The sequence below is a fragment of the Loxodonta africana genome, chromosome 9, assembly GCF_030014295.1.
Source record: "Loxodonta africana isolate mLoxAfr1 chromosome 9, mLoxAfr1.hap2, whole genome shotgun sequence".
NCBI lineage: Eukaryota > Metazoa > Chordata > Mammalia > Proboscidea > Elephantidae > Loxodonta > Loxodonta africana.
Genome location: NC_087350.1, coordinates 70,215,133 through 70,243,004, shown reverse-complemented (window position 1 = coordinate 70,243,004; position 27,872 = coordinate 70,215,133). Strand labels below are relative to the sequence as shown.

Sequence of the window (27,872 nt, the reverse complement as noted above, 5' to 3'; positions counted from 1 at the left end):
CTCTCTCCTTTGCCTTGATCCTTCAAAGATATCAACAAAACATTAGGTTTTTAGGAGCAAGGGTTTCATAAAGCTGGGAGAGATATCTAATAAAGTGGAAAACGATATCAAGATTCAAAAATAGTTTGGCAGTCTGAAATGATTAGCCAAATTTTTTTTTTTAAAAGAAAAGGTCATATATAAGAGTAGTAATGAAGTCTTTATTTAACAATCAAAATTTTAATTTCACAAGTTCTAAGTAAAGTAGATAGCCAAAACTTGGAAAGGCAAATATTTGTGGGGCAAAAACAGGTAGGAGGATTAAACTGACTTAACATAAGTGTTGTTGTTGTGGTTAGGTGCTGTTGAGTCAGTTCTGACTCATAGCAAACCTTTGTACAACATAACGCAACACTGCCCGGTCCTGTGCCATTCTCACAATTGTTATGCTTGAGTGCATTGTTGCAGCCACTGTGTCTATCCGTCTCATTCAGGGTCTTCCTCTTTTTCGCTGACCCTCTACTTTACCAAGCATGACATCCTTCTCCAGGGATGGTCCATTCTGATAACACGACCTTCGTTTGTGAGATGAGGTCTCCCCATTCTCCCTTCTAAGGAGCACTCTGGCTGTACTTCTTCCAAGACAGATTTTTTCGTTCTTCTGGCAGGCCGTGGTATATTCGCTATTCTTCACTAACACCTTAATTCAAAGGCATCAGGTCTCCTTCTATCTTTCTTATTCATTGTCCAGCTTTCACACGCATATTAGGGTGGAGCAGGACTGGGCAATTTTCATTCTGTTGTACATAGGGTCCGTATGAGTCGGAATTGACTCGACGGCACATAACAACAACAGCAAGCATCTTTGTATTCCTGTCACAGTCCAATTGTGCTGGAGGTATTATATGGTACTTGGGGAAGTACAGAACTGATGTCACAAAGAGATAGATTCTAGCACCCTTAAAAGGAAGAACTTCTTAAGAAGTGAAGCAGCTGCCTTCCAATGTAATGAGATTTTTTTTTTTTTTTAAATCTCTGGAAGGGTCCCAGCTGTGAAGAAGTACAGTGTAGTGGTTCAGATTGAGAAAATGGACTCTGGAATGAGACTGACCTGGGTTCAAATTTCAGTCCTGTGAATTAGCTACAGGATTTTGGACAAGTTGCTTCGCCTCTCTGGGCCTCAGTTTTTGCCTCTAACTGTTGGTGACTAGCTTTCAGTTTTGTCGTGATGTTAAAATTGAGATGGTTTTTAACTGAATATTAAATATTCAATTAAATATAGACTATTAATTATTCAGTACATTTTATGTATTATCTAGCAGAAAATATTTGACAGTCTTCCAAGAATATTGTGGAAGGGATTCTTCCATTAGACTGGAAGTTGAATAAATGATCTCTTGTTGTTATGTGCCTTCAAGTCTGTTCCAACTCATAGCGACTTGATGGGACAGAGTAGAACTGCCCCCATAGGGTTTCCAAGGAGTGGCTGGTGGGTTCTAACTGCCAACCTTTTGGTTAGCTGCCTGAGCTCTTAACCATTGCACCAACACGGCTCCAAAACGATCTCCTGGTCTTGCCCAATTCAAAGATTCTCTGATTTCTCAGCACTTTGCTATATCCTTAGCACTTTTTAAATGCCTCTAGAATTGCATTCATTTCACCAAACTGAAAGTGTTCAATTAAAATACTCTCAAGCTCCTCGGTAGAAAGGACTATCTTTTGTTCATCTGCACATCCTTAAGTACCTGGCATATAGCAAATAATACTATATTCACTGTTTAAATAAATGAATAAAACAAACAAAAAAATCAATTGCCATCAAGTCGATTCCAACTCATAGCATATAAAAGTTATGTTTACACTATACTGTAGCCTATTAAGTATGCAATAGCATTATGTGTAAAAACAAACAATGCACGTACCTTAATTAAAAAATACTTTATTGCTAAAAAATGCTAACCATCAACTAAGCCTTCAGCCAGTAGTAGTCTTTTTGCTGGTGGAGGGTCTTGCCTTGATGTTGATGGCTGCTGACTGATCAGGGTGGTAGTCGCTGAAGGTTGGCATGGTTGTGGCAATTTCTTAAAATAAGACAACGATGAATTTTCCACATCGATTGACTCTTCCTTTCATGAAAGATTTCTTTGTAGCATGCAGTGCTGTTTGATAACATTTTTCCCACAATACAAGTTCCTTTAAAGTTGGAGTCATTTCTCTCAAACACTGCTGCTGCTTTATCAAGCAAGTTTATGCAATATTCTAAATCCTTTGTTGACATTTCAACAATATTCACAGCATTTTTACCAGAAGTAGATTCCATCTCCAGAAACCACTTTCTTTGCTCATCCATAAGAAGCAACTCCTCATCCATTACAGTTTTATCATGAGATTGCAGCAATTCAGTCACATCTTCAGGCTGTACTTCTAAATCTAGTTCTCTTGCTATTTCTACCACGTCTGCAGTTCCTTCCTCCACTGAAGTCTTGAACCCCTCAAAGTTATCCTTAAAAGTTAGAATTGACTTCTTCCAAACTCCTTTAATGTTGATATTTTGGCCTCCTCCCATGAATCATGAATATTCTTAATGACATCTAGAATGGTGAATCCTTTCTAGAAGGTTTTCAATTTAATTTGCTCCGATCCATCAAAGGAATAGCCTTAAGAAATGTAATTATTAAATAATCAGACTGGAAAGTCAAAATTACTTCTTCATCCGTAGGCTGCAGAATGGATGGTGTGTTGTTATGTTGTTGTTAGGTGTCATCAAGTTGGATCTGACTTACACAGACCCTACGTACATCAGGACAAAACGCTGCGCCATCTTCACAACGACTGTCATGCTTGAACCCGTTGTTGCTACATACAACAGCACGAAATGCTGCGCCATCCCCCCAATCACTGTCATGCCTGAGCCTGTTGTCGCAGCCATTGCGTCAATCCATCTCATTGAGGGTCTTCCTCCTTTTTGATGACCCTCCACTTCAGCGAGCATGATGCCCTTCTCCAGGGATTGATCCCTTCTGATAATATGTCCAAGGTACGTGAGACTTGTCTCACCATCTTTGCTCCTCAAGAGCATTCTGGTTGTATTTCTTCCAGGGCAGATTTTTTGTTCCTTTAGCAGTCCATGGTATATTCAATATTCTTCACCAACATCACAGTTCAAAAGCATCAATTCTTCTTCCATCATCCTTATTCATTGTCAAGCTTTTGCATGCATATGAGGTGACTGAAAACACCATGGCTTGGGCCAGTCTTACCTCAGTCTTCAAGGTGACATCTTTGCTTTTCAACACTTTAAAGAGATTTTTTTTTGCAGCAGATTTGCCCAATGCAACGTGTCTTTTGATGTCTTGACTGCTGCTTCCATAGGTGTTGATTGTGGTTCTAAGCAAAATGAAATCCTTGACTACTTCAATCTTTTCTCGTTTTATCTTGATGTTGCTTATTGGGCCAGTTGTGAGGATTTTTGTTTTCTTTATGTTGAGGTGTAATCCATACTGAAGGCTGTGGTCTTTGATCTTCATCAGTAAGTGCTTCAAGTCCTCTTCACTTTCAGTAAGCAAGGTTGTGTCATCTGCATAATGCAGGTTGTTAATGAATCTTCCTGCAGTCCTGATGCCACTTTCTTATTCATAGAGTCCAACTTCTCAAATTATTTGCTCAGCATACAGACTGAATAGGTATCGTGGAAAGATACAACCCTGACACACACATTTCCTCACTTTAAACCGTGCGGTATAGACTTGTTCTATTCAAACAAGTAAGTGCCTCTTGGTCTATGTACAGACAGGGTCCTCATGAGCACAATTAGGTATTCTGAAATTCCCATTCTTTGAAATATTAGCCATAATTTGTTATGATCCACACAGTTGAATGCCTTTGCATAGTCAATAAAACACAGGTAAATATATTTCTGGTATTCTGCTTTCAGCCAAGATGCATCTGACATCAGCAATGATATCCCTCTTTCTACAACCTCTTCTGAATCTGGCTTGAATTTCTGGTTGATATACTGCTGCAGCCGCTTTTGAATGATCTTCAACAAAATTTTACTTGGATGTGATATGAATGATATTGTTCAATAATTTCTGCATTTGGGTGGATCACCTTTCTTGGGTATGGGCATAAATATGGATCTCTTCCAGTTGGCTACCCAGGTTGCTGTCTTCCAAATTTCTTGGCATAGGGCGAGCACTTCCAGCCCTACACTCATTTGTTGAAGCATTGCAATTTGTATTTCATTATTCCTGGAGCCTTTTTTTTCACCAGTGCCTTGAGTGTGCCTTGGACTTCTTCCCTCAGTACCATCGTTTCCTGATCATATGCTATCTTCTGAAATGGTTGAACGTCGACCAATTCTTTTTGGTATAGTGACTTTTTGTATTCTTTCCATCTTCTTTTGATGCTTCCTGCATTGTTCAGTATTTTCCCAGTAGAATCCCTCAATATTGCAACTCGACACTTGAATTTCTGTCTCAGTTCTTTCAGTTTGAGTGTGTTCTTCATTTCTGGTTTTCTATCCCTGGTCTTTGCACATGTCGTTATAATACTTTACTTTGTCTTCTTGAGCCACCCTTTGAAATCTTCTGTTCAGGTCATTTACTTCATCATTTCTTCCTTTTGCTTTAGCTAATCGACGTTCCAGAGCAAGTTTCAGAGTCTCTTCTGACATCCACTTTGGTCTTTTCTTTCTTTCCTGTCTTTTTAATGATCTCTTGCTTTCTTCATGTATGGCATCATTGATGTCTTTCCACAACTCGTGTGGTTTTCGGTCATTAGTGTTTGATGCATCAAATCTATTCTTGAGATGGTCTCTAAATTCAGGTGGGATATATTCAAGGTCATAATTTGCCCTAGTGGACTTGTTCTATATTTCCTCAGTTTCAACTTGACCTTGCATACTAGTAATTGATGGTCTGTTCCACAGTTGGTCCCTGGCTTTGTTCTGACTGATGATATTGAGCTTTTCCATCATCTCTTTCCACAGACGTAGTCGATTTGATTCCTGTGTATTCCACCTGGCGAGGTCCACGTGTATAGTGCCTTTTGTGTTGGTGAAAAAAGATATTTGCATTGAAGAAATCATTGGCCTTGCAAAATTCTATCAGGTGATCTCTGGCATCATTTCTATCACCAAGGCCATATTTTCCATCTACTGATGCTCCTTCTTTATTTCTAACTTTTGCATTCCAATCACCAGTAATGATCAATGCATCCTGATTGCACGTTCAATCAATTTCAGACTGCAGAAGTTGGTAAATATCTTCAATTTCTTCATCTGTGGCCTTAGTGGCTGGTGTGCAAATTTGAATAATAGTTGTACTAACTGGTCTTCCTTGTAAGCTTATGGGTATTATCCTATCACTGACATCATTGTACTTCAGGATATATCTTGAAACGCACTTTTTGATGATGAATGAAACGCCATTCCTCTTCAAGTTGTCATTCCCAGCATAATAGACCATATGGTTGTTGGATTCAAAATGGCCAACATCAGTCCATTTCGACTCACTAATACCTAGGATAGCAATGTTTATGTGTTCCATTTCATTTTTGATGATTTCCAATTTTCCTAGATTCATACTTCGTGTGTTCCATGTTCTGATTATTAATGGATGTTCGCAGCTGTTTCTTCTCATTTTGAGCAGTGCCACATGAGCAAGTGAAGGTCCCAAAAGCTTGACTTCATTCGTGTCATTAAGGTCCACTCTACTTTGAAGAAGCAGCTCTTCCCCAGCCGTATTTTGAGCACCTTCCAACCTGAGGGACTCATCTTTTGGCATTATATCAGACAATGTTCCGCTGCTATTCATAAGGTTTTCATTAGCTACTGGTTTTCAGAAGTAGACTGCCGGGTCCTTCTTCCTAGTCTGTCTTAGTCTGGAAGCTTAGCTGAAACCTGTCCACCATGGGTGACCCTGCTGTAATTTGAATACTGGTGGCATAGCTTCCAGCATCACAGCAACACTCAAGCCCCCACAGTATGACAAACTGACAGACTCGTCAGGGGAGATGCTGTGTTAGCTGACATGAAAACAACATTCATTTCTTTGTACATCTTCATCAGAACTCTTAAGCGACCAGGTGTATTATCAATGAGTAGTAATATTTTTATAGGAATCTTTTTTTCTGAGCAGTAGGCCTCAACAGTAGGCTTAAATTATTCAGTAAACCATGTTGTAAACAGATGTGTTGTCATTCAGGCTTTGTTATTCTGTTTATAGAGCACAGGCAGAGTAGATTTAGCATAATGCTTGAGGGTTCTAGGATTTTCAGAATGGTAAGTAAGCATTGGTTTCAACTTAAAGTCGCCAGCTGCATTAATCTCTAACAAGAGAGTCAGCCTGTCCTTTGAAGCTTTGAAGTCATGCATTGACTTCCCCTCTATAGTTATGAAGGTCCTAGATGGCATCTTCTTCCTATATAAGGCTGTTTCATCTACATTGAAAATCTGTTGTTTAGTGTAGCCACCTTCATCAATTATCTTAGCTATATCTTCTGGGTAACTTGCTGCAGCTTCTACAGCAGCATTTATTTCTTCACCTTGTACTTTTACGGTATAGAGACGGCTTCTTTCCTTAAAGCTTGTGAACCAAACTCTGCTAGCTTCAAACTTTTCTTCTGCAGCTCCCTCACCTCTCTCAGCCCTCATAGAATTGAAGAGAGTTAGGGCCTTGCACTGGTTCAGCCTTTGGTTTAAGGGAAGTTGTGGCTGGTTTGATCTTCCATCCAGACCACTAAAATCTTCTCCGTATCAGCAATAAGGCTGTTTCACGGTCTTATCATTCATGTGTTCCCTGGAGTAGCGCTTTTCATTTCCTTCAAGAACTTTTCCTTTGCATTCACGACTTAGCTGTTTGGTGCAAAAGGCCTAGCTTTTGGCGTATCTTGAGTTTTGACTTGCTTTTCTCACTAAGCTTAATCATTTTTAGCTTTTGCCTTACAGTGAGAGACACGTGACTCTTCCTTTCACTTGAACACTTAGAGGCCACTGTAAGGCTATTAATTGGCCAAATTTCAATATTAGGTAATATTGAAATAATAATAATAATTTCAATATCAGAGAATAGGGAGGCCTGAGGAGAAGGAATAGAAACAGGGAAAGGGCCAGTTGGAGGAGCCATCAGAATTCACACAATATTTATCAATTAATTTCTCAGTCTTATATGGACGTGGTTCATGGTGCCCCAAAACAATTACAATAGTAATATCAAAGATCATTGATCATAGATCACCATAACACATATAATAATAACGAAAAGTTTGAAATGTTGAGAGAATTACCAAAATGTATTGCAGAGACACAAAGTGAGCACCAGCCATTAGAAAAACAGCACTAATAGAATTACTGGACGCGGGGTTGCCGCAAACCTTCAATTTGTAAAAAACTCACTAGCTGCGAAGCACAATAAAGCGAAGCACAAACAAAGTATTACTGTATAAAGTATTAAAGATCCCCTCATAGCTACTGGAGTCCTGGTAGTACAGTGGTTAAGAATTTAGCTGCTAACCAAAAGGTTGGCAGTTCGAATCCACTAGCCACTCCTTGGAAACCCTATGGGACAGTTCTACTCTGTCCTACAGGTTTGCTATGAGTCAGAATCGACTTGATGGCAATGGGTTCTTTTTTCTAATATCTCCCAATATATAAGAAATCATGTGTAAAAACATTCTTTTAGACAGTGTTCTATGTGTTTAAAAAAAAATACCTACTTATAAAAATGTGGTATATAAATATAACATAATTTAAATATAAATAATATAATGTATAGTATAAATAACATAATATAATATAATATAAAAGTATAGCATTATAAAATGACAATTTTTTTCATTTAATGATATATCATGAAGATCTTTCCACGTCAATACAAATAGATCTGCCTTGATTTTTAATGAAAACAAATTTTTAATAGTATACATTTATTCATTATAATTTATAAAACAATTCTACTAGCTGTCAAGTATATAAGTATCTTCAGATTTTCTTCTATATGAAATAGTATTGCAGTAATCACTTTTGTGCATCTATGCAAATATTTTTATAGGATTGATTCCTAGTAGTTTCTGGGTCAAAAGCTATCAACACTTTAAATTTTGATAGCTTTTGCTGTATTGGCCACCAAATACTGTAAAGGTTTACATTTTCACAAATTGTGTGCTTGCATATTCACACCAACACTAAATGTTATCAGTTTTTAGAAAAAATTTGATAATCTGATGAATGAAATCATTTATTGTTATTACAATTTTCACGTTCCCTATATGACCCTTAGAATCAATTATCAAAATTTAGAAAAAAATGGGCATTTTGATTGGGACTACTATGGATTTATAGACTGTTTTGTAAGGGATTAGCATTTTATCATACTGGAGTTTTTCATATAGGACCATGATGTGTCTCTCCATTTTTTCAAGCCTTAAGTCTTCCAGTAAAATTTCTAAGTATCATGGGTTAGGTCTTGCACATTTCATTACTTATTCCAGATAAGTTATGGGTTAAACAATTGTCGTTTGAGTGATTGGGGTTTCTTTCTCTACCACACTGTTTAAAGATAGAGTGACATACACTGCATGGCATCTAGGTCATAACCCTCCTATGACTTCTTCCTTACTAACAGGGTCCTGATATTGTTTTGGGGCTAGCAATGCGCCCATCCCCAGAGGATGAATCGTGATCAATCTAAACCAGCCATGGCAGTCCTAATGATTGTGTCTTTTGCTAGATATTCATTTTCCCTGCCACCCTTGCTGCCAAGGCTGGCTGTATCATCTAGTTTTACCCAATGTGTAATAAGGGAAATTCTGATAAATTTTCCTCCTTGATACAAAGAAAACCCCTCTGCTTTCTGCCCCTATTCTTCCTAGTTTGAATGCTGATTGAGCAGGCATGATGCCTGGTTGGGATAACAATATGTGGCCATGAGACCATAGATATGAAAACAAAAAGGCAACATGATATGATAAAGAATATCTATTTATTTACATGAAGCAGAAAGATGGTATTTGTATATATAAAGCAGAAAAATGGAAAGTGGCTAGGTACTTAAAGATAGATTTAAGCCATTAAGCATGCCTATGAACTGTCTTCCTCCAGATTCCTTGTTAAGTACACATATTAATGATTTAAATTTTGGCTAATTCAGCATTCTGTAATTGCAGCTAAATGTTTCCAAATGTATTTAGATATTAGTAGCATATGGGAAAATTATTGACTTTTTAATGTTTATCTTTACTTACTCTTGTTGAATATACCTTATTTATATGTTCAAATAAGAGCTCCCTTATTGAACTCTAATGAATTCTGTTACATGTTTAAAGGATTATTTAAGATTTTCTAAATTGCATTTGGGAATAATGGCAGTCTGATCTCAATCTTTCTAATATTTATTCGTACGCTTTTTTGAATTATTTAAAGGCTGGGATCTCACTGAAATGTTGAATTGTACCAGTGGATAGCAGGTATTTTCCTTTTTAATTCGTGACCTTATGCGAATGTCCCTTATATTTCAGCACTGAGTATGATTTTGCTATAATTTTCTGATAGACCCCCTGATGAAGAAAGAGGTATCCTTCTGTCTATCTCACTAAACTACAGTTTTGTTTTTAATCAGAAATAAGTATTAAATTACATCAACTGCTACTTTGGCATCTATCAAGATGATCACACGGTAATTCCACTGTGTTCAGTTAGTTTAACAATATACATCAATGGATTTCCTAGTTTGAGCATCCTTGCTTTTCTGGGATAACCTTATTTATTCATGGTGAATCTTTTTTTTTTTCCAAACATAGTTGGATTTATATATATAATATGGTATATGGGAATTTTTTACACCTATATTTACAAGCAATATTGATATAAAGTTTTGTTTATGTATTTGGTTTGCTTTGTTGGAAAATAGAATAACACTAGGCATAAAGAATGAATATGAAATCTTCAATAACATAGGACTTTTATTTCTAAAACTTTCTGTAATCTTTAAAATTTTCCAGAAACAACCATTGCTTTAAAAAAAAAAAAGTTTAAAGATTAAAAAAAAATACACGTATACATACAAATTTACAAGTAGGAATTGTCAGTTTCTCTAAGGTGTAGTGGAATTTATCTAATACTTAGAGGGTGAGGGTGAGGGATTTGGTTATGCTTTCATTTTTTCCTATGGTAATTGGTTTGTTTTTCTTTCCTTCCTCTTCTTGAGTCAGTTTTCATTATTGTATAGATTTTTAGAAAATGATGCATTTTACCTAAGATTTTCAAATTGATTTGTACGGTGTTCTCAGAACATTTTAATTTTCTCCTTGTCCTTAGTTGTTTTCTTCTTTGTTGTAATGTTATATATTTGTGTTTTTTCATCAGACTTACCTGACTTTTCTATTTACAGTTTAAGTTTACTTGTTCATTTTCTGCTTTGTCTGTTGTTGTTCCTCAAAAAAGTCTACTTCTAATGCTCAATACTTTCTTTTTAAAGGATTTTTTTAGCTCCTTCAATTGATAGTTTATGTGCATTTAACATTTTCTGTTTTTGAGTACATTTGAGGATATTAATTTTTGTTTACAAATGGGTTATATCATACAGGCTTTGATGTGTAGCATTCTAACTATTGTTTATATCTAAATAGGGTGTAATTTCAGTTTGGTTTTCTTTTTATCCAAGGGTTATTTTGAAAGGTATTTAAAAGTTTTTGAGTAGATTATTTTTGTACGTATTTCTGTCCTTTGGCAGTTAATATATAGTTTTATTGCATTCTGTCTGCGTTCTACCTTGGACTTCCACTGAGTTTAGAGCTTTTTTATGTGTGGTTGAATAACTGGCCAGTTTTTGCAAATGTTCCCTGGGTACTGGACAAGAACATCGGGCACACAGTTTTATTAATGCATCTATTTAATCAAGTTTAGTAAATGTGCCGTTCAATTCCTCTATATCCTCTTATATTTGAGGACCACTTAATTTATCAGTTTCTGCCACAGGCTTGTCAAAAATCTATCGTTGTAATTGTAGTTTTTCAATTTCTCCTTGTATGCATATTATTAGATACAAAAATGGTGGATTGTTTTTATTAACTGTTAAATTTTTGTTTGTTTCAAATTAAATGTTTTTAACCTTGAATTTTGTTTTGTCTGACATTACCATATTCTCTTCTGCTTTCTGGTAGTATTTGCCTAATTTCTTGTCTCTTTTATTCCCGAGATCTTCTGGTCATTTAGTTTTATGTATGATTTATTTACACAGTGATTTATATAATTTGACTATCTTGTTGTTTAACACACTTTCTTCAGAAAATAAAGATTCTGTTACCCTCAGATAAAAATGGATATTGAGGAATTGAAAACCCCATTTAATAAACTTGATTAAAGATTATTATTTTATTTGTTTAACAATACGAGAGCCTATCTCAATAGGCACATTTTAATCATTCACATTTATTCTGAAAATTAATATAAACATATTAACCAAATGGCTTTATTTCCAACATTTTTCTTATTTTCTGACATTGTGTTTGTGTTTTCTATTGTCATATAATTTTATCTGTTCTCTTTTCTTTTGCTAGATTGAGTTTTCTTGCACCTCTTTTCCTATGGTACTCAAAAATTATCACTCTTATGCCTATTCTGAATGGTTACTCTTACATTTTAAATACATATCTATGAACTTACTATTAATATCAAGAATTCATCATCATGTATAACCCTACATGGAAATAAGGCAGACTCCTACCAAAGGTTTACATTTTTCTCTATCTCAAATATGTTGAAATCATCTGTAATTTTATACCTTTTAACATCTGCTTTCTTTGATATGGTATTTCAAAAATTTTCTACAGTGTCATAGTCATGTTATCAGCATTTAGTTAATTATAAGACTTACTGGTTTCTTTGCTTACTAATCTATTTTGTATCTTATGTTTTCTGTTTCTTAGAATTATATTTTTATTTTGTTGGATTTTCATCACTGAGTGATTAAAAAAATAGTGTCATTGTGTTGTGAAGTTTCTGAGGCCTTGACGTTCATATTTGAATGATAGCTTGACTAAGTATCCAATTCCAGGTTCAAAACCATTATTACCTCCACGAATTTTGAAGTCTTTGCTCTATCACCCTAACTGCTTTCTCAGTGAGATGAAACAGTCTAACAGCAATCAGTAGTATAGGATATTGGACTTGGAATGCTAAACCTGAACTATATGTAAAGAAAAAAAGCTAGTGTAAAGTTTTGAATGAATTTGTTGTTGATTAGTATGTCTGTAATTTTGAGAAATGATGGAGTTGCCACTTTGGGACATGAGCTAAACATTAACTTGTATATATGCTGAGAGAATTCTGATGAGGAGTTACATATACGTGGAAACTTTTGGTCAAATATTCAATAAAATTAAAATATTTTCATTTAAAAGGAATAAATCTGATAAGCGAGTAAATAAGAATCAAGAATAAAACTGACAAATACTATTTATTATTTAATATTAAAGTTTTAAATACACATGTTTGATAAGATAGACAAACAAGTAAATGCAAATTAAGTGGGTAAAGGAAGGAGTATTCTTTAATAGTAACGTGGTGGCAACTAGTTAGTGATCTAAAAAACAATTTCGTTTGATCCCTACCTCATAACACATATTAAGATAAATTCTATACAGATTATAAGGTTAAATGTGAAAATCCTGGAATTAGTAAAAGAACGTGTAGGTGAATTGTCCTGTTAGGGGTTTAGAAGGCCATTCTCATATTACACCAATAGTAGAAGACATAAAAAAAATTATTGAGAGCTTTATCATTTATCAGTGATAATAATTTCAATATATAAAAATGATACCTATTATAACTATAATATACTGACATAGAAATACCAAAAAAATCTATCAATTTAAACACAAGAAATTTTAACTTCTATATATCTAAAGGGAACCCTGGTGGCGTAGTGGTTAAGTGCTGTGGCTGCTAACCAAAGGGTTGGCAGTTCGAATCCACCAGACGCTCCTTGGAAACTCTATGGGGCAGTTCTATTCTGTCCTATAGGGTCACTATGAGTAAGAATCAACTCGACGGCACTGGGTTTTGGGATATATCAAAAAAATCATTATTAAAGTTAAAAGTAAATAAAAAATTAAGAAAACTATTACATAAGGGATAACTATCTTTATAAAAGTGATGTCACAAATCAATGTAAAGACACACACACAAACATACCAATAAAAAATAATCAAAGGACCTAAATTATCAAATCACAAAGGAGGAAATACAGATGAAAGAATTAATAGTTCTCTCTGTGTTTAGGGACTAGGCTTTTTTCTTTCAAATTTTCTGTAGGTGCTGAATTTGCTAAAATTCTTATTCTTTTATAATCAGGAAAAAATATAGAGAGAGAGAGAGACATTTTTATGTAATGTCAGAGGTTTAATACTTGGCAATGAGGAAAGATGGTGGTATCTGGAATCAGAAGTCCTGAGTTCAAGTCCCAGTGCTGGTTGAATGACCTAGGCAAGTCACTGAACTGTTTTGAGCCTCGGTTTCTTCAAATATAAAACAGGGGAATAATCTCCCTGTTACAAAGTTGTGAGGATCAGATAAATGTATGCAGAAGTGCTTTGTGAGGATCCTTTACAGATGTCAGAGATTCCTATTCCCTGGTACAGTGAGTCAGGGCTTTTCCCAGCCTCCAGGCAGCACCTGTGCACCTCTTCCTACAAACATCGATCACTGTGCCTGATGAGGGGTTATGTGCCTGAGTTGCTGTTCGGGATGGGAATGTGTTGGATTTTGCAATCTCCTTTGAATGGAACAAGAGCATCCTGCTAGATTGTGGCTATAGGAACACCAAGATAAACAGTAATTATGATCGCTATGGCTTTCTTTTTCCATGTCGAATGCTTTATCATTCATTTTAGTATCCACGGAGTTAACTTGATGTCCAAATTGACACTATAATCCTATATCCATTACACTAATAAAAGCCCCACTAGTTCTGAATTCTGTGTTCATCTCAAGGTCGAACGAGAACACTGGCAGGTCTTTTTCAACAACAGAGGTAATTCCTTTGTGAGCGCTCCATGGTACACAGTGTATACAAAAGGAACAGAGGAACCAACTCTTGCTTCTATGACCTCAGATGTGTAGAATGGTGTCATATTTCTCTGTCACTATGTGAAATTTAAGAGCAGAATTATAATTTTTCAGGTGAAAATCCTTATGTTCCCCTTTTTTTTCCTGATCCAAAGCTTATAAAAAAAACATTTTAGATTGAAAGATGAGAAAAAAAAGGAGGATAACCCGAAACATTCTCAAGGAACAGAAGAAGCTGATATGGGGAGAGACAATTAGTTGTTTTACTAATCCTCTGAGATTTGAAAAAAGATTAAAAGAACCAAGTCATCAAAGTAATTTAGAGAAAGCATAAAATATGTTTCTTGGCTAACTAAACTGTTAATTATCGTTACCCATGGAAAGTACTGTAGGAAGAAAGGCAGGAAAGAAGCCTGGGAAAGATGGAGTGGAGGAGGGAGAAAGACAGGAAGGAAGGAAAGGAAAGAGAGAGAGATGGAGGAAGAAAGGTAGGGGAGGAACAGAAGCGTGGTATAGAGAAAGGGGAAGAAAGAGAGAAAGAAGAAAGGAAGAAAATAACTGCGCTTCAAGTTCAATACCAGCTTAAGGAAATTCTGTTTGCTAGGATAGGCAAATCGGATGCAGTGGAAATAGTCATGGAGAGGGGTCTGTGCAGGTCACGATCTCAGCTTCTTCAAAACTTGGCATGTAACCCTGGGCAAATCACTTTTCCTTGAAACTGTTTTCTCATCTGGAATAGATCAGTGATTTTCAAATTGTGCTTCAGCAGACACTGCTGATCCAGGCTAGACCAATGAACAATGGTAGTTTCTGTACAATTCACAGATAAATTAAATGAAGTAGAATGGTCCGTCTTTGCACTGTTTATTTATTTATATTTATTATAACAATTTCTGCACAGTATGGATCATTCTAAGCTTATTCAACTGTTCCGTGGATTTGAGATAGCAATAAACAAAATTTTCCTGAATCTGAGGTTTTAAAGTACAAGAAAAGTACTTTAAAAAAAAACCTTTGGCCCTACTGTCCCATGTCAGGTAGCTGAGTAGTAGTAAGTGACAAAGTGAAATAACAGCAGCAAGTACATAGTAATAGGAGAACTTAGATACAATGTTATGCTTAGGTTTTTGTTTTTAAATTATAGTTGTTGTTGATTATTTATTTATTTAAATAATAATGGATCTTTTTTTTTTTTGGTCATGGGTACCTATTCTCATTTAGATTCCTCTCTTGACTCCAAATCTAAAGCTCTTCCTTTATTCATGCTGCTTCACAGTAAAGCTGAAAAGGACCTAAGCCCAAAACCAAACCTATTGCTGTCCAGTCCGTTCCGACTCATAGCAACCCTATAGGACAGAGCAGAACTGCCCTACAGCATTACCAAGGAGCAGCTGGTGGGTTCAAACTGCAGACTTACTGGTTAGCAGCCGAGCTCTTAACCACTGCGCCAGCAGGGCACCTAAAAGGACCTAGATGATATTAATTTACAGTAACAGACTCCCATGTGCTTTGTATTCATTTTATTTGATTTTCATAGTTATCCTGTAACTATTTAATTACTCCCTTTACAAATGTGGAAACTGCTGCCACTTAACTAAGGTACTTGCCTAAGGTCATCACTTATAAGAGCAGGAGCTGGAAACTAGTGACTAGATGCTCATTGCTAGTTGTTTTTTGTTTTTCTTTTTTTAAATACATTCTAAACACTAAATCAGTAAGTGCTCACTTAAAACCTCCTCCTTGTAATGAGCAGATTTTCAAGATAAACATCAAAGAGGTATTAAAATATAAACCTGTTCCATATTCCAGACACTTGGAAAAACATACAACCGATGAGTAACTTATGTAAAACACTGTTCTTAGTAACTTGCTAGGATATCAAATCGATCACAATTTAGTAGACTAGAGAAGGTATGTGTAGATTTCATGCTGTGGTGAAAGCGCAACTAACATGTAATCTACAAGGGGTCAGACATGGGTGCACTTCAGTAGATGCAAGTTCAAGCCAACTTGTTGCTAGCAGTTATTGTCCAAAATTCTTACTGCATCTGCTGAACTCTTAGTAAAGATTGTTTAGGAAATCAAATGGATATAGGCAAAAATTTCAAGGTGTGTTTTCAAACATAATAAAACCAAAAACCCACTGCCATGGAGTCAATTCCGACTCATAGTGACCCTATAGGACAGGGTGGAACTGCTCCATAGAGCTTCCAAGGAGCATCTGGTGGATTCAAACTGCTGACCTTTTGGTTAGCAGCTGCAGCTCTTAACCACTACGCCACTACAGTTTCCTTAAATATAACTGTAATTAATCAAAACTCAGATTAAAAAAAAATCCTTTTATAAATTAGACAAACATTTGATTTGGTCAGTCTTCATGATTTAGAAGAAATTTAATGCTGGCAAAATTCACGTGCAAGCTCTAAAACGTTTTTCTTTCTAATTTCAAAAAGATATGTTCATGTAGAAATATTGAAAAATCCGAGAAAGCCAAAATAAAAGCAAAACAAAACCTACACATATAGGCATCTCCTAAAGAGCCCTGGTGGTGCAATGGTTAAGGAGTCGACTGCTAACCAATAGGTCGGCAGTTGGAACCCACTATCAGCTCCACCAGAGAAAAGGCTTGGCGATCTGCTCCCATGAAGATTCCAAACCTTTTGCCGTTCAGTCGATTCCGACTCACAACGACCCTATAGGACAGAGTAGAGCTGCCCCATCAGGTTTCCAAGGAGTGGCTGGTGGATTTGAACTGACCATGTTTCGGTTAGCAGCTGAGCTCTTAACCACTGCACCATCATAAAGATTGTTGTTGTTAGGTGCCATCGAGTAGGTTCTGACTCATAGCCACCCCATGTACAACAGGACGAAACACTACCCAGTCCTGCACCACCCGCACAATCGCTGATACTATGCTTGAGCCCACTGTTGCAGCCACAGTGTCAATCCATCTCGTCGAGGGTCTTCCTCTTTTTCGATGACCCTCTACTTTACCAAGCATGGTGTCCTTTTCCAGGGACTGATCCCTCCTGATAACAAGTCCAAAGTGTGTGAGGCGAAGTCTCGCCATCCTTGCTTCTAAGGAGCATTCTGGTTGTAGTTATTCCAAGACAGATTTGTTCCTTCTTTTGGCAGTCCATGGCATATTCAATATTCTTCTCCAGCACCACAATTCAAAGGAGTCAATTCTTCTTTGGCCTTTCTTATTCATTGTCGAGCTTTCACATGCATATAAGGTGATTAAAAAGACCATGGCTTGGGTCAGGTGCACCTTAGTCTTCAAGGTGACATCTTTGCTTTTTAACACTTTAAAGAGGTCTTCTGCAGCAGATTTGCCCAGCGTTTGATTTCTTGATTGCTGCTTTCATGAGTTTTGATTGTGAATCCAAGTAAAATTAAATCCTTGATAACTTCAATCCATAAAGATTACAGCCTAGGAAACTCTATGGGGCAGCTCTACTCTGTTACATTGGGTCACTATAAGTCAGAATTGACTTAAATAGCACCTAACACAGCATTGTTTAAGAAGCTAAGATTTTTATAAAGCTGATTTAAAAATATATTAAGTAAATAACGGTACAAGTAGTATGCAAACATGTAAAAAAAAATCTTGAAGGTTGTATGAAAATAACTTTGGAGAAACTGCTACAGAAATGTGAATTCTAGTGCTGACGGCCCTGACTAGTTGTGTTCCTGAACAAGTCACTTCCCCTCTGTGTGCTTCAGTTTGAGTACAAATGGTAAGCATCTGGAAATACTGGTCTTTCTACTGGAAGAGATGCCTCAACAAATGGCAGATCTTTCAGCTGAGTCTTTTTCTTCTGAATTTTGGTTAATCTAACCATAGTTCATGTCAGATTCCTCTTTTCTAAAAAGATCTTTAGTTTGAATGTCATGTTCCATTATGAGTTAAGGCAAACATTGACTCTAAAATGAACTAAAATAAATGTATTTTATCGTTACTTTTCAACAGATCCATAGTAAAAACAGAAACGTTTAATTTAATCCTAGTCTCTTTACTGGTCAATTCTTGTATTGCTTTTGAGTGAGTAAAAAATTTGAAGTACTGTAACCAATCAATGTGATATTGAAGCTAGTGGTTCATGAAGTAGAGCTGGCATTGTAGTTTTGACTTACTTTCCTTTATTCATCTTTGTATCCCTAGTATTCAGCTCTGAGTATGGCACACTGTAGATGCTAGACCAATACTTGGTGGTCAAACGACTATTAAAATATGAACGTTCTATATTACGGTAACTAGTTTGATAAAACTATATGTTTAACTTCTACCTATGGAAAAGAATTTATTTTTGAATTTTAGAATATCACTGTTGAAACATCTTGTTTGGTATTCATATAAGTTTAATATAAATTACTGTAATTTCTCTTCCTTTGAGAGCTGCTCAGAAAGACACACCCATCTTTGTTTTCCTTTAGTCATTTCTCCCTAGGCATGGACAGTAGTCAACCCTTATGTCTGAATATGGGTTTATAAGAATATATTAATTCTCCTACAATTGAGCAGGCTAGTAACTTCTCTTTCCTGATATTTGTTTAGTCCGTAATTGTTCAATTTGAAGTTTTCAGAAAAACTTTTTGAAGACCAAGTAATTTCCAACAAGAGTAAAAGATCTCAAGGATTCAATATAATCAGTTGAAAAATACAAACTTAAATAGTAAAAAGAGTATATTCAACTGCATAGAAAAGTTTTACACAGGCTGAGAAATAGCACTAAGTTCAAGAGGTGTGCAACAGTATGGTCACGTTTTAGAATGGAGTAATTAAGCATTCTGAAAACACCACGTTCTCTATTCATCTACTCTCTGTTTTGCTAAAATAATCAGTTTGAACAGCTTTCCAGCTGGAATTTAAAGTGGTACATCAACTGGGTGCCCCCCCCCCCAATAATTTCAGGAATCAGGAGGAGATTTCCTTTTTTTGCTGACAGATGTAAATACTGAAACAATGACATTAGGGCATCAATATACCTTTGTCTCAATTGGAATTCTATCTTTTTAATGTAGCCTCTGGACCAGGTCTTCATTCTTTCCATGATTTTGTCCTGCAAGTCTGATAGAAGCTTCCCCCCGCCCCAATATTTTCCTTGAGAGATTTGGGTGCCTTCTTTTCCTAAGGCTTTAAAACCAAAATGACTTATAGGCTGTCCCTATCCTACTAGAGTTGGCCAAGTTAAGTCGATCATATTTGCATTGGTCACTCTGATTATAGAATTCCACTGTTTCTTGAACTAAAACTGCAAGATTTATTATTCTATTAATGCTAATAAAGTCAGTCTTTTGATGAGCCATAATTTCCCTTTATGAGGAGTCTGTATGCCAGTCACCCACGATGAGAGAGAAGAAAGTCCAGACTTTCAATGTATTCATATTCCCTGGAATATTAATAAAGTCTTGAAATCCCATATGACTCTGAGGTATAAAGACATGGGGTACAGGAATAAAAGGTAAATTTCAAGGTGTTACCATGTCCCCATGAGGCTTTCCTCACGGTTTTGGCTGTGTACAAAACCTAAGCTTTTCCATTTTCTTTTAAAAATTAACCCTCCTGGTGGAGAAGATAACTCACCAGCTAGGCTTGTCTTTCTTATCTTTGTGAATATTCTTAGAGAATGAAATAGCTGGAGGTGTGAACTTTCCCCTGTTTATCTTAATGGTCCTCTAATGGCAAAGCATAATTACAGTTACTTAAGTGTCAAGTTTATTAAGATTTTCAGTAAAATCTCCAGCCATAATGCTCTCCTTGACTGGCCCAGTTTTTATTTATCCAATTGCTTTCCTATCATTTGAAAGAAAATTGCCCCAAATGAAAACAAACAAGCGAACAGCCCCCGCCCTGCCCCTCTCCGTTTAATTTCTTTCAATTATTTTAGTTGGAAAGTAAAGACACTTGTAACTGTTCTAAAAAGTTGAAAAATATGTGTATAGCATCATTCACTGAAATTTTAGCCTTGTCACATTCAAAAAGCAGGGATATGCGGGAGTTTTGCAAGAATTTGCTTCACAGCTTTAGGAAGTAAATTTGCTTGTAAATCAGAAGATCCGGTATGTCTTCTAGACCATTTTGTGGTTCTGTATCTGGGATGGAAACTTAGCCACAGTACCTTTCCCCCCCTCCAACGGCACCCTCTTCAGAAATCGAAAGCCACCTATCTCCGCATCGGTCTTTACGGATCTCCTGCTGCCTTTGTCCTTTCTAGACGTGGAGACTTGGAAAGGAGGTTTGGTTTCCAAGGATTGGAGCGTTTGAAGGGCGGGGCCATCTCCAAGTCCATCTCCCCTTTTTGTCCTCTTCTCCTGGGACGGGAGGGTGGAGCCAGGTCCTCCCACCGCCGGTTCGGGAGCTCTCTATCTCGGTCGCTCGAGGTGAGTCTGAAAGGGCGATAGCCCGTTTAATTACAGCGCAGGTTAATTTCTTGAGTTCACCGCAGTCGGTCCGCCAGCCGCTTCTCCGGTCTTTGCCAAGTGGGTTTATGAGGTCTGAGGCGTGTTGAGGCGCGCTCATGTTCTCGAGAAAGGCTCCTCCCCAGGGCTCATTCCCCGACTGCGGGAAGCCCTTTGGTGCCCCAGGAGCCTTCGGTTTCCTCTGACCTCGTCGCTTTTTCCTCCCTCCCCACCTCCTGGTTCCCCACGTCCCTACTCCCGGGGAAGGGCGGCCCCCACCTTAGTACTTCCGACCCAAGCCAACCCAGAAGGTACCTTCACGTCGATGAAGATTTTATCGCAGCCTCCAAAACCTAACTTTCAACGTGAAATACGATTGTTATTTTCCCTGTGCAGAGCTTGACAGAAAAAGTCAGCTTTTTATTAAAGACAAAGAGGTAAATTATCAGCCTGGGCACTGAAGGGACAGCGCAGACCTGGCGCGCTTCCTCTCCTCGCCACGAGGAATTTATGGGGGAGCGGCTGACCGCGACTAGACACCCCTGGGGTCCCGGAGGGAGGAGCTTGGGGGCAGAAGGACTTCCCCAGGTCCCTCCAGACACCTGGGAGAGGAAGTTCTCTCAATTCTGCACAAAGCCAGGATTAGTTCAGCCTGCAGCAGCCTCCTCATCCTCCTCGCTTCTTTCTTCTTTCTCTTTCTTTGACTCACGTTTCCCTTTCTCCTCTCCGTGTCTTCCTCTCCCTACTTTTTTTCTGTTCCCTTCCTCCCTTTACCTCTCCCTCCCCCTCCTTTCTTCACCGCACGCGCAGAGTGTCATTTATTTATTTATTTATCACCCCGCCATCAACACCCTTTTAAAGCTCCCAAGCTTTTCAATGTGAGTGGGAGGAGAAAAGGGCAGGAAGTGTTGAATGGAAGGGGGTGAAATTGTGCCTGAGGGCGAGAGATTCTGCCCAGGAGCACACGAACGGCAGTATCTTGGGAAACGAGAATTTAGATCTAGGAAACCCCGCTATCCGATGGGAACCAACTCAGCGCGCGTCTCCTCCCCCTTGATTGTATGGATTTTCTGTGTGTATCTTCCCGGACTGTTGCTTGGGGGCGGCGGGTATTAAATAGCACAATCTTGCCTTGGATCCACTGCACCGTCCCTTCTCCGCCGGATGCGCGCTTTCCAATGCAAAGGAATCCAGAAACATCCCCCAATTCAGTTTCGGACAAAAGAAACTTTAATTAAGGTCTCTGCCCCGCGCGTTGCCGGGTTCTTTCTCCCGAGGCTGTTGATGCCCGACTTGAGGATCCGGGATATGGAAATGGTACAACCAGCCTATGCCCTTGAACTTCAATTGCGCCTATATTGATTTTTTTTTTTTGGATACTGAGTTCCCCCTCCCCCATCGAGTGCCTTAAGAGACATCCAACCTGATTGAGGGGTGGGGGCAGCCCCATTCTTTTGGAAAAGAGATTGCTCTTAACGATTTTGGGGAAAATTACACTAAATAAAAATTCAGGGTGTGAAAGCTTCATTTTGGCTCTCCTGTCTTCAGCACCGTGACACCTTATCATTAGGAGCGCTGATTGTTACTTTCCGAGGCTGTAGATGATCAACCAGAAAGCGCAAACAACGCTGTGCTGGAGGGTGTAAAGTTATTTAAGTAGGCTTTTTTTTTTTTTTGGTGCGCCGTCAAAACATTTCACAAGTTGGGAAAAGAAAGTGGTGGTTCCGAGGCTCGGAAGATGGACTCTTTCCCTTCCCTACCCCCCCTTTCCATATATCAGAAAAGAAATAAAACGCACAAAGAGCCTTTATTTCGAGGGAGAAGACTTCAAAATACGTGCCAGTAATGGACAATTTGAGCTTTTCACTGGAGATACTCACACCGCAAGCTGGAAAGGGATTAAAAAGCCCCACGTGGTTGATCTGGGTTTAGACTTGCAACCTCCAGTTCCCGTGTATGTTCCTTGCAAAGATTGCCCTCTAGATGGATGCGTTTGAGGGAACCGCTGGGGCCGGGGCTCAGCGCCTGGGGCAGGGCTGATGGTGGGAGCGCTATGAGCGGTCGGTCAGGTTCCTCACTGGGGGCTTCCTCTGCCAGCCAGGGTGGCCGGGCGCCTCCGGGACGCGAGCGCGCACGCCTCGGCCAGGCGGACCGGCTCAGCGCACCGCCTTCTCCGCAGGTCTTTATTCATCTCATCTCCCTCTTCCCCTTCTCCTCCTCCTTTGCCTCCTTCTCTTCCTCTTCCTCCTCCTCCTCCACCACCGCCTCCTCCGCCACCGCCACCTCCTCCTCTTGCATCTCACTGGTCGGGCTCTGTGTTGCTCTGAGTGACAAAGACAATGTCCCAGCCTTAACTTTGCAACCACCTTGCCTCCTTCAGGGGTTCAGCGGGGGGTGGGGGGTGGGGGGGTGGGGGGGTGGAGGACAGCAGCCGCAGCCTCAGCATCTCCTCCAGCTTCTTCTTCTGCTCTTCTCCAGCTCTTGGAGAATTCTTCCCTTTTTCCCCCAGTCCTTTTCTCATTTTTCTTTCTTTCTTTCTTTTTTCTCTCTCCCTCCTGCACGTTGTTGTTGTTATTAGAAAGGCTTCGCGCACCCCCTGGTGCTCCGGCGTTTTGTGTGGCAGGAGAAGATTGTCTTCCTTCTCTCTTTCTGTCTTGCTTTCTCTCTCCCTCTGGTTGCTCATTATTCAGAGAGAGACACAGGGGGAGGGAGACATAGAAGAGAGAGAGAGCGCGAGGGAGAGGGAGGAGAGGAGAGAGAAGAGGAGAGAGAGGGGAGAGAGTGAGAGGGTGAGGGAGGGAGGGAGAGGGAGAGAGAGACGGATATCTCAGGTCATCTGCAGCTGCAGCGAGTCTGAGGAGCCGAGGAAGGCAGGGAAGATGGCGATCCTCCATTGCTGAGACCCGGCAGAAGCACATGAGACTCCCAAACAACTTCCACAACAATAACCCGAGCAGGAAGAGGAGAAAGAGAAAGAGGATAAGGAGGCGCTGGGGCTGGAGAACCCGAAACACCTCCCGGCGCCGGGACGCTTCTGTAAGTTACTGCAATTAACCACCACCTCGGGGTGGTCTGAGTGCTTCGGGGAGAAGAGCGCCGGGTGGTGGAGGCACAAACGCGCTCATTCATTCGGCCAAGAAGGGTTGGTGGAGCGGGGAGGAGAGGAAGTCCCCTGCATGGTCTGGCTGGAGGAAGAGGAGAAGAAGCAAAAGAGAAGAGGAGGAGGAGGAGGGGGAGGAGGGAGAGCAGGAGGGGGAGGAGGAAGAGGAGGAGGAGGAGGAGAAGCGAGGGAGGAAGAGGAGGAGAAGGTGGTGGTGGTGGCAGAGGAGGTGGCTGTGCTTTTTCTGCTGGCTGCTCCTTCTGGGGGGAGCGGAGCGCTGTGGCTTAATTAATTTCGTGTAGTTCTACGAAGAGAAGAGAAAATGAAAGATGAGTGAGAAGAGAGCTGGAGGCTTAGGACGGATGCTCGGAGTGTGGGGACAGGAGTAGGGACAGAGAGGGGGGCGGAGGGCAGGAGGCGAAGAGACCTGAGCCGAGACTCTGAGGGAGCGAGCAAGGGGCAGAGGAGGGAGCGCTCCGAGCGGCCCCGACCTGAGCGGGTTGACCTCTTTATTTCTCTGTCCCTCTCCTTGCTTTCCCCTTCTCTGTCTGCCTGTCCCCCGCCCGATGGCAAAGCTGTGCGGATTGGCACCCCCCTCTTCCTCAGGTATTTGGCTCTCTCTCTCCGAAGTTGGGATGCGGGGTCGGGATGTGTCGGGGGGTGGCTGCTGCTGCTGGTGCCGGTGCCGTTGGTGAGGAGAGAGGCAAGGAGCTGGGGGCGCGGGCCGGGTGGGGAGCGCAGGTTCAGGAGGCAGCTGAGGAGCTGTCTCTTGACTGGGGGTTCAGAAGCGCCTGGTAGAGGAGGACAACGGTTTCTGGAGAGGAGAAGCCATTACACACGTTTGGCTCTTCTCTGAAGAAGGGAGAAAGGGAGGAAGGGGCCTGGGAGGGGGGGCGCTTCACTCCTGGTGCAGTTCCCGGGAGTCTGCCCTCCTTCCAGGCACGAGGGGAAACAGCAGCCGCCCCCCATTGGAGCAGTCCCTCTCTTTCCCTTTCTTTATCTCCCTGTCCTCCATTTGCAAGCTGTCTGCTTTGGTTCCAGTCCAGACTCCAAAACACAAAGCTCCTTCTCACGTTCAGTCTCCAGGCTTTTCACCATTCCTGAAGGAACCCTCATTTTCTTTTCATTGTAGCTTCTAACCTACAGAGAGGGAGGGAGGCTGCCTGGAGTTCCTTTTATATTACTCCCCTACCAAAAAAAAAAAAAAAAAAAAGTTCATTTTTAAGCACGCGTCTGGGATAGGGAAAGACCAACCAGTTGGGGCTTTCTCCCAGGGCTCCCGGGGGCTGTGTCTGTTTGCTGTTTGGTTTGCTTTGGTTTTGTTTCTGGAGGTGGCTTGCAGGTTTTTGGAGGAAGTGACTAGTTTGGTTGAGAGCTGGGAACTGAGTCAGGTAAGCCGTGTCATGTTGTAACTCCACCAGAAAATGGAGGAGAGCGGGTTTCCAGGAGACAAAGCTGAGATGAGAAGTGTTTATAAAATTATGGATGTCTCCATTTTGAAGCTCTGCTGGTGATGGCTGGAGGAGGAGGCTTGCCTGCCTACTCCTGCTCCCTTTCCTAAGGGAAATCTTATGGTGGTTCCTCACTATGGCTTCATTCCGCAAGGGAATGAGGGGCTTTTAAAGGTTGGTCAGATTTTTCTCCCACCAAATGAGTGCTTTCACAAGTTACAGAGCATTTGTTTCCGTTTTAAAGTAAACTTTTGGAATTTTTTCCCCCATTTGAGTGGACCTGAAGGGTTTTGACCTCCTTCAGGAAAGGGAAGACAAAAACCTTAAACATTTCCAGTGAGATCTTCACACAACTTTAAGCTGCTTCAGGTCTCCTGAAAGTCACCAGGGAATGTTATTTCTTCATTGTGAAGATGGTGGTGGCCCTAAACTGAGATTTTGGAGTTCTGGGGCTTGGTTATCATCATGTTTTGAATGCATTGCAAGACTTCATTGTCTGGTTTGGAATGACTGCTGCAAAAAACAAAAACAAAAACAAATCCTGCAAGATCTCAGAGGAACTCTAGGACTGACTGACACCGGTTTCTTGAGGTTCTACATTTCTCTTCAGCTTGTTCCACTTGTGCTTTAGGCCTTGTTTTAGTTCCTTTGTTTCCCCCTTTCTTTTCCATTCTGCTATTTTTTTTTTTCTGTGTTCTCAACTATTGTAAGTCTTCAGAAATATCAGTATGTCTTCTTAATGTCACTATGGAAACACATTTTGAAAAATGTTATGTCAGTTGAGAAAACCTTATACCCAGGTATCTTCACCTTTTTAATTGGGAGTAATTTATTAGTCTTTAGGGAGACATTTTGGGAGGATGATTTGAAAAAGGACTCAAACCTCCCCAAGTTCACACACATTGATTAGAACTCTTCACAGATTAGTTCTAGAGAATGTATGTAATTGACCCAAGTAAAGAATTAAATCCTGAAACGCCTCAGGAATTCATAAAAGCCAACCATGAAGATGTTGATTTTCCATTAGGTAAGGTAGCCATCTTGAGGATGAGGGAAGATGTTAGAAGAATTTTAGATGGACTGCTGAAGACAGGTGAGGAAGGCTCCATGGTGGAATGAAAACTTGGAGGAGATTCAGGACCTGTTAATGTATTCTAAGGAAACTGAGTGGACCTTGTTTTCAACTAAGAAATGTAGAAAGGTACCAGCTTCAACAGAAATAAGGAACACATTGGTGAGCGACTTATATCAGCTTTTTTTTCTTGCTTTGCTTTCTCATTGTCAGATTTTTTGTGTGTACAGTTCCTTATGTCTACAGTATTTTTGTGCATATTGAAGTGATTTTAGATTCCAGATGCAATTATGATGAGTAGCTGGTAGCAGTGCCATTCAGTAAATGCACAATGCTATATATGACAACATCACATTTTCCAAACCAAACTCTTGTGTCATTAATTGAGGGTTATTGTTCTTCTGAGGGGTGGGAAAGGAGAGGGGAAATACATGGTTCTTTAGCTGATAATTGTCCATGGTCAATGAAGTAAAACCCCGCTTGTGCAGACGAAGATGTATGGTTTTCAGTTGATGTGTATGGTCACGTAAAAATGCTTCTGTTCAAATCTCTGCTCCTTTATTAAAAATCTAGGCCTCTCCAAGAGCACTTTTGAAAATCTTACTTGGAATCATACCATTCATTATTCATTTTTAGATTTATTATTTTTTGATGCCATTGCGTTTGCTCGTAAGTGGAATGTATTCAATGTTATATTTAAACTTGCTAGGGCATATATGAGTGCTACATGTTCAATCTTGGAATTTCAAATGCAATGAAATAAAAAGAGTTATTTGGGAAAGTAATTATAAGATAATTTTACATCTCATTAACCATGTATGTTTATGTGAACATAAATACATTATATATTTATCCTGAAATAAACTTCTATGATATCTTTTTTGTTGTTGCTGATACGAGGGCAATTGTTTACTTATTTCGGTGGGAAAAAAAAGTCTGACAAATTGGTTGCCAATCTAGCAGTTTGATTCACCACATTTTTTACTTTGCAACCAAATGTTTTGGTGTCCTTATAGACAGTCTTAAGTTTTGTTTATCTGGAGGGGAAAAAATAAGGTATCTAAGGACCTCTTTGGGGTTTGAGAATATATTCTGATTTATCTAAGAGACACATCCATCTCTAATATCCTTTCATCAATGTGGGCAGCATCACCCATATTTTAAAGACATAGCTTCTTGAATTTCCTAGACACATACATTTAAATCAAGATAAGTGTTTTCAATAAACCACAACAAGAGAAATAGAGTGTCAAATTGAACATTCTCATTTGATGTCAAAGCTCAAATCCTATTCATTTTTGAGACACGAAGTTGATAAGGCTCATTTTGCAAATTTTTGCCATAGCTCTAATATATCAGAAAGAGAAATCATTCTGGTGAAATATATGTGAGCTGTGGTGCACCCTGTCATAAAAAGATTCTTGTTGGGTCTTTGTATTCTATAATATTTTCTTATATCGGATTTTTGTCAGTCTAACTCATTGACCACATTCTCTGAGGACTTGCTTTTTCCCTACTCTTTGGAGTTGGAGGCAACTTTTTGAGGATAAAAAAATTAAAAAAAAAAAAAAAAGCTATATGTATTCTTTTTAATGAGTCTTCTGGAAGACAGTAGGGAGGAAAATAAACTCTACTAATGGACTTTAGGGTACTTGTGGTCAGTTTTCCTGAAGGAAAACAGTAGTAAAGCTGCCTTTGGAAAGAGTCCTCTTGTCTGTGTGATGGGGCTTAATAGAGTCTAGTCTGTCTTGAGTTTTTCCTTGGTGCTGATACATCTTTGTTAAGGTAACCCTGCTTTTCTTC

At 39.4% G+C, this 27,872-nt stretch overlaps 2 protein-coding genes across 5 annotated transcripts in view; one reads left to right on the top strand and one right to left on the bottom strand.

Annotated features, from left to right (window-relative positions):
- Positions 1 to 20,153: 20,153 nt before the first annotated feature.
- LOC104845673 (uncharacterized) lies at positions 20,154 to 22,637 on the bottom strand. Its single transcript, XM_023545348.1, is given in 5 exon segments — positions 20,154 to 20,242; positions 20,245 to 20,408; positions 20,410 to 20,599; positions 20,602 to 20,799; positions 22,541 to 22,637. Coding segments are annotated over 5 exon segments (738 nt in total).
- A 276-nt stretch (positions 22,638 to 22,913) lies between these two features.
- The window catches only part of ZNF462 (zinc finger protein 462), a 147,044-nt gene continuing 142,085 nt past the window's right edge, over positions 22,914 to 27,872 (top strand). For 3 of the 4 annotated variants that reach the window (XR_002785026.2, XM_023545076.2, XM_010587776.3), the window contains exon 1: positions 22,914 to 23,482. The gene's annotated coding sequence lies outside the window, so the exon portion shown is untranslated. Of the gene's footprint in view, positions 23,483 to 24,737; positions 26,232 to 27,872 lie in introns of those variants that run through there. The other variant, XM_003407818.4, reaches the window with a different exon arrangement.